Source organism: Vairimorpha ceranae, assembly GCF_000988165.1.
Source record: "Vairimorpha ceranae strain PA08 1199 chromosome Unknown NODE_107, whole genome shotgun sequence".
NCBI lineage: Eukaryota > Fungi > Microsporidia > Nosematidae > Vairimorpha > Vairimorpha ceranae.
The window spans coordinates 1-11,212 of NW_020169402.1; the positions used below are offsets into that span (position 1 = coordinate 1).

The 11,212-nt window shown below is 33.4% G+C and overlaps 6 protein-coding genes across 6 annotated transcripts; 4 read left to right on the forward strand and 2 right to left on the reverse strand.

Moving 5' to 3' along the window:
* On the reverse strand, window positions 1–1,394 carry AAJ76_1070001394 (endonuclease reverse transcriptase; the record flags this gene model as incomplete). Its single annotated transcript, XM_024473714.1, has 1 exon — window positions 1–1,394. A coding segment is annotated over one exon (1,394 nt), but the record flags the coding sequence as incomplete, so codon positions are not given.
* A 178-nt stretch (window positions 1,395–1,572) lies between these two features.
* On the reverse strand, window positions 1,573–3,483 carry AAJ76_1070003483 (hypothetical protein; the record flags this gene model as incomplete). Its single annotated transcript, XM_024473715.1, has 1 exon — window positions 1,573–3,483. The coding sequence occupies one exon, from the start codon at window positions 3,481–3,483 to the stop codon at window positions 1,573–1,575; it is 1,911 nt and encodes a 636-aa protein (XP_024329908.1).
* A 2,992-nt stretch (window positions 3,484–6,475) lies between these two features.
* AAJ76_1070006476 (pol polyprotein) lies at window positions 6,476–7,096 on the forward strand (the record flags this gene model as incomplete). The annotated part of the gene is made up of 1 exon (XM_024473716.1): window positions 6,476–7,096. One exon carries the CDS (start codon window positions 6,476–6,478, stop codon window positions 7,094–7,096), a length of 621 nt encoding a protein of 206 aa, XP_024329909.1.
* Window positions 7,097–7,593: 497 nt separating this feature from the next.
* On the forward strand, window positions 7,594–8,082 carry AAJ76_1070007594 (enzymatic poly; the record flags this gene model as incomplete). The annotated part of the gene is made up of 1 exon (XM_024473717.1): window positions 7,594–8,082. The coding sequence occupies one exon, from the start codon at window positions 7,594–7,596 to the stop codon at window positions 8,080–8,082; it is 489 nt and encodes a 162-aa protein (XP_024329910.1).
* Window positions 8,083–9,104: 1,022 nt separating this feature from the next.
* Window positions 9,105–9,566, forward strand: AAJ76_1070009105 (gag-pol fusion protein; the record flags this gene model as incomplete). Its single annotated transcript, XM_024473718.1, has 1 exon — window positions 9,105–9,566. One exon carries the CDS (start codon window positions 9,105–9,107, stop codon window positions 9,564–9,566), a length of 462 nt encoding a protein of 153 aa, XP_024329911.1.
* Window positions 9,567–9,792: 226 nt separating this feature from the next.
* Window positions 9,793–11,212, forward strand: AAJ76_1070009793 (hypothetical protein; the record flags this gene model as incomplete). Its single annotated transcript, XM_024473719.1, has 1 exon — window positions 9,793–11,212. A coding segment is annotated over one exon (1,420 nt), but the record flags the coding sequence as incomplete, so codon positions are not given.

Here is an 11,212-nt window from a genome sequence, read left to right on the forward strand (position 1 = left end):
CTAACTGACGTGTTAGAACATCCTTTTAGCCACTTCCAGAAATCTCTGGAGCGATTACTTTTGTAAAGGTTTACACCTTTAAAGGCCCAGAGTTTGGCCCGTTCTCGCCGAACTTTTACTCTGGTTTCCTCTACTTTTTTCTTGAGCATGGTATACATTTGTACATTAGCTTCAGATCTTTTAATTAGAACACGTTTAGTGGCGTGTCTAAATCTTTTGTAGACATTGACATGTCTCCATCTTATTGGCATTCCTTTAGGTGCCTTGACTTTTTCGTATATCTTTGTAGATATGCAGACTTCTTTTAGAACTCTTGGAAGTTCTTCTATTGTGAATATTTTACTATTCAGAAGATTACTTAATCTCTCTTCTACAAGAGGATTTTCCATCTTTTTTCTGTTGTATGTAAAAGTGTCATCTGCTATTGGAGAAGGAAGAATGATTTTTCTTCTAAGTAGCAGATGATCTCCTACAGACCATCTTCGTGAGATTGTAATCTTCTCACTATCTTGTATCAGTACTCTAAAAATTGTATCAATACGTCTTTTAGAGACACTACCATTACTCAGGATTCTAGTTCCTGAAACTCTGTTGTAATTGATTAGAGGATTTAATCCTCCAGCAACAAGCTTTTCTTTAAGAGTTGAATCTTTGACGTTCATATCTCCCATTACTATAATCTCCTTATAGCATCTTTTATTTTTCTCTACATTAAGTAGATTAATTACATTTACGAGAGTTAATTGCTTAAGCTCTCTTTCTTGTGGCACATAGACATTGATAACAAGTATCTTTGTCCATCCTGTACTTGTCTTGATTTCAACAACCGTTTGTAGGATGTTGTCATCATTACCTTTCTTAGAGCATCTTATTGCTCCTCCTTTTCTCACCAGTGTCATTAACCCTGGCTTATTTTTACCTATGGCTGGTGTTTCCACCACCATATACTTTTCTAGTCTTCCAATACCCGTGGATTTCTTCCATGTTTCTTGTAGACATAAAACTGTTGGTTTCTCTACTTTCAAAAGGATCTCTAAGTCCTCCTTCTTCCCATAAAGATGATTGATATTAAGACTACAAAGTTTAGCATTGTTTATTGTCTTTATCCTGTTTTCCTGTCTATATACAGGCTTTTCTTTTAGCACATCAATGTTCATCTGTTTGAGAGCATTGATGACGTGGCTTTTGATACCTTTCTTGACAGCAAGATAGGTAAATTTTGTATCGCCTCTGCGATGTCTTTTACTACTTACAATACAATCCTGGAGAACAGGGTCTATTCTTGTAAGTTGCTTTTGTAACTCTGATACCTTGAGATGGCTTGCCATGGCCTTAATCAAGCAGAGTTTCTTTTGTAAGCTATAAAGCTTAAGCTTTTGTTTAAAATTAATCATGTAGAATGATTTTAAGCCTTTGTATCCACGTGTAAATGGATATTTTTTTAATTTAGATTTTCGAAGTTTACACCTTCTACTAATACTAATACTTTTATTGCTTCTAAGAAGCTTAAATAAAGATGATTTAAAATTTCTTAGAGTAAATTTATAAAAATCAATATTTTTAATTTTATTTTCAGGGATCATATTGTCCTCTGAACTCTTCTATAGCTTCATCATCTAAAGCAACCTTTTTAATTTTAACAGTATTAAGAGATCTTAATTCTTTTAAAATAACTTTTATAGATTTTTGTAAAGGCACAAAATTCTTCCAACTTTTTTGAATGTTAACTAAGTTGTTAACAATATCCTTGTAATTAAGAGCTATATAAGCTCTTATACCATTATCAGATGAAATTAGAGATGCTTCTAAAGATATCTTAGTTATTTGGGACACCACCTTCTCAATAACATTGATCCTTGCTAGAAACACCTTGTTTCCACCAATATCTTTTATTAAAGGAACATCAGATTCCTTGACCTTTAGAGCAGCTGCCCAAGCAGCTATATTATTGTGTTTTTCTCCCTCTGGGAGACCACCTATTATCACCAGTCGATATTTGTTCTCAACTGGTTTCTTGCCTTCAAGACAAATCTTAAAGAGCTCTTTTTCTGACAGTTTATCTGTCCACTTTTCCCCAGTTTTCTTAATTACTGGTTTTTTGTTGTTACTAGTCTTCTTCATAGAAGGGTTAATAAATTTTTTTATTTTAACATTTTTAAATGTTGACTCCTTTTTTGATCCTTTTTCAGAGATCACTTTCTTTAATTTGCGTAATATTACGCTTGCCCTAGTGATGTAATTGGGCTCTATTATTGCATCCTTAGGTTTATTAGCCTTAGGGTAGCTCTTGTTATCAGAGCGTTTCGACTCCTTTCTTTTATTAAACTTTGTAACTTTTCTAGACTCCTTTACAGGGTTTACTCTAGAAGCTACAGTTTCACCTTTTATTTCCACTTTAATTGAGTTCTTATCCTTTACGGACGATACGTTGTCGTGGGTAACTTCCATTGGCTCTTCCAAGCCCTCCTTTATTGTACCCACAGCCATCCCTTCTTGGGATCCTAATGGTGTACCGTCTTGTATGGAGCGTTTCGACTCCAGATTTTTATTAACATCCTCAGATACTATCTGAGGGTAGTTGCTTTTGTCGAGGCGTTTCGACCTCTGCTGTCTTTTTGGCATCCCCAGTCTAGCTAGAGGATAGCTCATTTTATTAGAGTCATCAGATGACTCTTCCCTGTTATAGTCAAGGATCCAATCAGGCATTAAAGATGTATACCTGTTGTCATCCATGACCTCCGTTGGTATAGTCAGAAGACTATCTTTTGTGACCATTATTGGTCTTCCATAGCTTGCTATGATCTTTGTCCATCCGTCTTCAGTTGTCTGTAATAGACGGATAGGTTTCTTTGGTTTCCTGCGTTTGCAGGAAGCTTTTGCTACCTTTGCAAGGAAAGCTCCTAGTGCCGAAGGTTTGGGTGCCCCTTGGCTATCTTTGTCAAACAATATAGTCTTCATATTGTTTTCTTTTGGTATCAATAACTCCGGTTGAGGAGTTTGAAAAACTTTTATTGCAGTTTCCTGCTTCACCTTGTCTAATGACTCGGTGTCCTTTTTGATGACCTCATCGTTATTATTGACTTGTTTGTTGAGATCATCTATTTGTTTTTGAAGTAACTCATACTTCTCCTTTTGTGTACCCATCTCCTTCATACACAACTTAATGTGTGATTGTTGGTGCTTTATTAAGTCAATTAGGCTTAATGAGTACCTAGAAATATTGTATATTTCTTTGCTTTTCTTCTTATCTAATTGATAAAAAATTTTATTTGCTTTTTCAAACAAAACTTGAGTTTTGGAATAGAAACTATCCAATTTTTTTTGGTCATGATACAGAGCATTACCAGTGCTTAGAGTATCATAACTACTTTTAATTCCTTCCAGTAAAGATGTTTTACTATCTTTCTGTACTTTTGAGGCAGGTAAGTCCTCAGTAATTTCGCATCTCAGCGGAGCACATTTTTTATAATTGTCAGACCCCATTAATATTATAAAAAAAGAAATAAATTGTGTGAGATGTGATAACAGAATGAGGATTATGGTGGCTGCCACGTATATAGACGGGTATGCTTACAGATGCTCTTCTAAAGCATGCAGATCAAAGCCAAGCCTAAAGAAGGGGTCTAAAATGGCCTCCCTGAATATAGAATTTGTAAAAATTCTTGGGGGAATGTATTTCTGGGTATATGATTAAACCTAGCTCAGGCCATTGATTTCTGCGATTGTTCGAAGAACACTTACATTAAAATCAAAGATTTGATTTTGCAAGTAAGATCCGAACAAGAGCCAGAAATGCTTAAAATGGGTGGAGAAGGTATTGGGTGCAGTTTGACGAAACTGCTATCTGTAATGGGGAGTTAATACCCAACCCATCTAGTACTCTAGACAACAAACCCAACGTACAATGGTTAGTAGGGGGTGTAGGAGAGGGGAATTGTAGGAACTTTGTTCTAAAGCTTGTTCCTAACAGAAAAGTTTCGACTATACTGGAGATGTTCGAAGAACATGTTGTACCCGGATCTATCATTGTTACTGATAGTTATCTATCTTACCCCGAACCGTTGTTAAATTTGGATCTTGCCATGAAGTGGTAAACCACTCTGTTGGGTTTTTTAATACTCAAGGAGTACATACGAACCAAATTGAAAATCCGTGGTCTCATCTTAAGCATGCTTATAGAAAATGTGGCGGTATTAATAAAAGGAAAATGAGTTTTTTTCTAAATGAATGGAAATGGAGAAAAAAAAATATTTAATATAGCGATAACAAGACGCTAAGGATGGCCTTTTATAAATAAATTTAAATGTTTAGGAACTAATTCTTTTTAACTACTAATCTTTTAAATAAACATTTTAATTTTCTGCAGTAGTGAGAGGGGGTGGAAAAATGGAGTAGCGCCGAGAAACGGATATAATTCTAAACACACTCGCGCTTAAAGCGCGTGACAAAAAAATAAATGCTTAAATTGAATTTTTTATATATATCGACTAGCTAATGCTATCCCGTTTTAAACGGGATTATAAACACGGTGTATTCTCTTTTTCTCAACTTTTGTTATGTCTTTGGGCTTGTATGTATTGCTCAAAAGTATAAAATGCTCTCTTTATCAGTATTTAAATTATGCAATGTTCACCATTCTATGATTTAAATTATTTGATAAAATTAAAGAAAAATTTACAAAAATTTTGTGATGTGCTTATAGAAAATAAATTAAAAATTAATGTTATTTTTTTTAATAAAAAATACAAAGAATTTTACAAATTTTAAAAAGGGGCTGGAAATTAAATTAAAAAATTCTTAATCTTTTTATAATATACGTAGATAGATTTTATAATCTATAACTTATCTTGAATCTTCATTTCTTTTATAAATAAAAAATACGCGGCTATAAAATTCGGCGACAACTTCAACTATAATTTTTTTGGCTAGCAACCCCACGTATTTCTCTTAATCCCTGTTCTTTGTATTTATTTAGAACTTGATAAACATTGGTTGTATAATGATTAATTTTGTTTCGATTGTTAACTTTACTGATTTAATTTTAAAATTTTAAAACTTTTTGTTGTACTTTTCGTACTCGCAAATTAAGTGGTTAATTTCTAAATTTTTATCTTTTTTATATTCATTAATCACAATTTTTCATAAAATTAATTTTCTAGTTCATTATATTCCTCAGGTTAAAAATTTTCCTTCAATATTTCTATCCGTCTCCTCCTACTTCTAGACCATTATTCCTAAAATCTAGCACCATTTCGTTCGAAAGAGTAAATGTATTACTTAAAATAACATCTGTTGTAAAATCATCAAAAACATGAATCATTACATAAAGTTATTTTTTAATGCCCCGACTTGTAAATCTGATGTTTACTGTTGCATTTAAAGACATTGCTTGGTTATTTGCTGTTAACACCTCGATTAATTACTTTTCTCTGATTTGTAATTGTTTTAGTTTTACTATTTTCCTTGAAAAAGTTTCTATAGCTCCAGTATCAATAATTATTTTAATGTATAACTAATTACATTTCCATCTAGTTCTAAATCGAGTTTTTTAAATAGTTCTTCTATCATTATATAAGCGATGTCTTTGTTCCTCTTTTTCTTTTTTATTCTCCACCTCTCTTTTTAACTGTCCTGGCGAATGATTCTGTAAAGCCAGACAATTTTTTTGAATCGTGAGTATTATTTTTATGCCAAGTACACTATCTATTGTTCACAATTTTTTCCCCACATTATATTTTTTGTTATAATTGCAGTTTCTAATATATTGTTCTAAAATTAAGTTTTCTTCTATATATCTTAGCATATCTTCTATATTTCAAATATTTACTACTACTATCTTTATTCTTGTGTTGAACGTTGATTTTTTTTAATAAAGTTCTTTTAATTTACGGTCATATTCTGCCCCAATAAGACAGTCTGCTTTAGTATATTGATCAATCAATTTTTTTGGCAAGTTATTAATGAGATGATCTTTATCATTATTAATTAGCACGTATCTCACTAGATATAAATAAATAATTTTTTAAGTTCTACATCATAAAGCTTTTAAGCCAGACAATGTTCCTTCAATGGTATTTGTGCGAACTGCTGTGGCCAAATCTTTAAACTATTTGCTGTGATTAACAATTTTGTAAACATATTTATATTCACCTAAACTACCATAGTCTTTTCAACAATCATTGTAAATTGTTGCCACCTTTTTACCGAATTTCAAATTTTTAATTAAAGTCTAGACATAATACAGTACGCGTCAAAACGTTAAGACCAGCAAAAAAATTTACTTCTTCAATACAATAAACGTAAAATAAGAAAGATAACAAACAAATCGGGTTTAAATAAAAATTTACATGGCTGTATTTATTTGGATTTTTTTCAATTATTATTGTAGGAATGGCTTCGGCACATGTCAAAGATACCTTCATATCAAAAGATATCTGACATGTTGTGAGTTAAATAATTTATAATAAATAAACCCATGTTTAATACCACCAATATGGCGACTTATGATAAAATTTTTCTTCAATTAAGAAATGAAGAAAAAGATGACCCACAACAGTTCATAGAGGACTTGTTGGAGGTGGGTAGATTGAACGAACTCGGTGAGGGTAAGCTAATACTCATGTTCAAGATGTCTCTTGGGGAAGAGGCAAAGGATTGGATGGTAGCACAGCCGTTGGGATTGAGCTTTGAAGAGATATTGAAGTCATTTGGGATGATATTTGTTAGTAATATAGCTCTTAAAGCCAGTACTGATAAACTATCAACACTTAAATTCGCTGGAGGATCAATTCTCAATTATCTGGATAGGATGGCTAGGAAGGGCATCGTCCCAGAAGACGTTCTGATTGCTCTTGTGTTAAAAAAACTGCCATGCAATTTAGCTAATATCGTACTAGTCAATAATAAAGATGGCTTATCATGGGAATATTTATACAGAGCTCTGAGGAATGTGAAGACAGTGGAGGAGCCGAGGTACATGGAGGTATCTAGTGGGGCACCAATGGAAATAGATGCAGTGAGAAAGAAATCTTGGCAGCAAAAGGGTTTTAAGAAAGAAAATAACAGGAAGATTGAGTGTTTTATTTGCGGACAGTAGGGCCTTGTCGTAGCACAATGTAAGTTTAACAATTTTCGTAATAATGCTTTGAGTAGAAAAAAAAAGAATCTAAGAGAAGTCGGGTCGGTGCAGATTGAGAAGAATGAAGAGTTCAAGGAAGAAGAATTCAATAAATTTATTTTTAATTATACGCTCTTAAACAAGAACAAGAAGAGAGTTACGATAAAAACAGCTACACCACTGGGCTCAGATGCACAATTCAAAGTTCTAATCGACACGGGTGCAGAGGTGAACTTAATTAAACCAGAAGTAGTGCCAAAGAATGCGGTAATAAATCGTTTCAAACTACAACTTAGAGCAGCAAATGGGTCTAAGATAGGTATTATAGGCGAAGCCAAAATTAAGATTAATATCGAAAGATTCGTTTTTGAAGACATTTTTATTATTACAAGAGACATAACGCTACGCTGCCGTGCATTATTGGATATGCCTTACTGAATAGGTATGAGATTGATTTAAAGTTTGGAAATGATAAGATGGAAATTCGGTCAGGACATATAATAAAAGGAAACGCCATAGGACATCATAGGATTATTACTAACGATGACAAACCTGTTTTATCTCAACTGTATAAACTAGGAGGAGCAAAAGAAGAAATTTTATCGAAGATTGTAAAAGAGTATCTGAAACTGGGCATAATTCACCCCAGTGAAAGCGCATGGAGGAGTCTGATAATTGTAGTTCCAAAGAAGAATGGGGAACATAGACTTTGCATAGACTATAGAAGGTTAAATGATGCTACCATTAAAGATGCCTATCCGATGCCTCGTGTAGAAAAATTTATTAATGCGTTAGAGGGAGCAACACACTTCACGAAATTAGGTACGGAATCGGGCTACCATTTAATAAATATGACACCCATAGATATTGAGAAGACAGTCTTTGCCTGTAGAGAAAGATTATTTGAGTTTGTGAAGATGCTTTTGGACTGGTTAATGGGCCAGCTACATTTCATAGGGCGATGAACAACATATTGAAGAAATTTCTCTTTAAATTTGTAGTAGTATATATTGACGATCTACTGATTTATAGTAAGATAGAAGAAGAACATAAAAACATGTAATGGTGGTGTTAGAAAAACTTAGGGTGGTTGGTTTAAAGTTAAACAAAAAAATGTGAGTTCAATAAATCATCTTTAAAAGTATCGGGTCATATTATTTCGAAAGAAGGGGTGAGTGTGGATAAAGAAGGGGTCAAGAGTATTGAAAAATTACCAATTGCTATTAGTAAGAAGAAATTACAATCCTTATTGGGATTGTATAATTACTGCTCTAAATTTATTGAAGGGAGTCATAAAATAATTAGCCCATTATTTGATATAATAAGACTTAAGGGAGAAAAAGAGAAGAGTTTCTGGAGAAATGCGGAGAGAAATAAAAGATACATTAAAGAAAGCGATGAAAAGGACCGCTTTATTAACTATACCGAGTGTCACAGACAAGTTTGTATTAACGACGGATGCGTCGAGTGAAGGATGTGGTGCTACACTGGCACAAGTAATTAAGGGGAAGAGAAACTAATCGGGTATTATAGTTCGCTTCATTCAAAAACAGAAAAGAACTACTCTACAACAGAACAAGAATTATTAGCTGTAATTAAAGCTGTACAACATTTTCGTGAATATTTATTGCTAGGGAAGTTTACATTAAAAACAGATCATCGGGCTCTTAAATATTTATTTAAGTCGAGAAATGTAAAGGCAAGGCTGGCGAGATGGTCATTAATCTTACAGGAATACGTTTTTGATATTGAATATATCACAGGCTCATCAAATTATGCAGATTATTTGAGCAGAGAGTTCAACCGAGAGAACAAAAATGTTATGGAGATTAGTTTAAGAACCAAGAAGATTATCAAAAGAGAGGGGGGGGGTTAGAACTGGTGAAATTTTATCATGATGTATTGGTTCACGAATCAAAACAAAGCATAAAGTATAATATTGGACGAAAATATACCTGGGAGAGAATGAATAAGGATATCGACAATTATGTGGATCAATGTGAGATTTGCAAAAAAAGAAAAACCACAAAAGAAATTTAAGGATGTCATCCCAGTTCCAGCAAACAGGATAGGAGAAATTTGGGAAATAGATACAGTAGGGCCTTTTAGAGAAAGTGAACAGGGATACAAGTTTGTAGTAACGATGGTAGATCGTTTCTTTAAAATTGCGGAGGTGGTACCAATTTACACCAAAGACACGAATACGATAGTCTATTTAGTAGATAAACATATAATAAGGAAGTATGGTGCACCGAAGGCTATTTTGTCTGATAATGGTAAGGAGTTCAAGAATAAAATTTGCGAAGATTATACTAAGGCAAAATGTTTCATTTGTAAATATGGGTCTTCTTATAAACCTCAAACAACAGACTTGATAGAACGGCTCAATAAGATAGAAAGGTTACAGAATTCAGAAAATTTGATTGGGCAAAATGTGTGCCTAAGGTAGTTAAAGCATACAACATGCAATCATATCATAGGGCTATAGGTTGTGCACCGATCGAACTTCTGGAAGGAATAGTCCTAAATCATATGGACAAACAAGAAGGCATTATGTTATCGAAAGATAAAAAGAAATTTAATGAGGAGGCGCTAAAAAACTTGGATGTGTATAGACAAGAATATAACACGAGTCATAAAATGAATTTGGCGGACAATTATAACATAACTTGGTTATGAAACATATGATTCATGGTCCCTGTGGGTCTGCGAATCCCAATGCACCGTGTATGGAAAATGGAATATGTACAAAGGGATTTTCTAAAGAATTTAATACACACACAAAGATCACAGAAGGCTATCCAGTTTATAGAAGAAGAGAGGGACAATGGTATAATTATAAAAATACAGCCATTAATAATATACATGTTGTTCCATACAATAAGTACTTACTTAAGAAGTATAACTGTCACATCAATGTTGAAGTCTGTACATCAATTAAATCTGTCAAATACATATTTAAATATGTTTATAAGGGATATGACTGTGCTAATCTTAGGATGTATGACAACAATGAAATAGATCAGTATGTGAATACAAGGTATGTCGGTGCACCAGAAGCTATGTGGAGATTATTAGAATACAAGATGCATAATAAATCACATGTTGTAATCAGGTTGCCAGTACACTTGCCGAGAGAACAGATGATTGTATTTGAAGAAGGAGCTGAAAGAGAACAATTATTAAATGAATTAGACAAAGATACACAGTTGTCAGCCTATTTCAAATTACAAGAAGAAGATGAAGAAGCAAGAAGGTATTATTATACAGAAATCCCTCTGTACTATGTATTTAAAAATGGTAAATGGCATAAAAGACAGAGATCTCAAGATAAAGTTATTACAAGAATGTATACTGTAAGTCCTACAGAAAAAGAAAGATACCATCTTAGAATACTACTCCTTAATGTAAAAGGGGCAAGATCATTCGAAGAACTAAGAACATACAACGGTGTTGTATACAATACATTTGAAGAGGCTGCATATGCAAGAGGACTATTTATTAATGATAATGAATGGGTCAATGTATTAGATGAAGCATCTATGAATCAAACACCGAGCAGTATCAGGCAATTGTTTGCTTTCATCTGTATCTTTAATAGGCCACGTAATCCTTTAGAACTGTACAATAGATTTTTTGATGATATGACTGAAGATATACAAGATGATAAAGAAGGAAGATTGCTCTGTGATCTTGAAGAATACTTTAAGACACAAGGATTGTCACTTGAAACATTTGGTCTTCCCGATAGGGTTACTTCTAACTATCGTGATGAGATTGTAAGTGATGTTGATCTTGATCAACTTAATAAAGACATAGACATGTTAAATGCTGAACAAAAGAAAGCCTTTAATGGTGTGATAGAGTCACTAGATAAGAATGGTAAGCTGATATTTATAGACGGTCCTGCAGGCACAGGTAAAACATTTCTGTACAAGGTTATAACAAGATTCATAAGCAGCATGGGGAAAACAACAGTATCTACAGCTACTACGGGAATTGCAGCAGACTTATTAGACAATGCTATGACAGTTCATAGTTGCTTCAAGTTACCAGTTCCATTGAATGATAACTCTGTATCTAGAATCAAGCAAG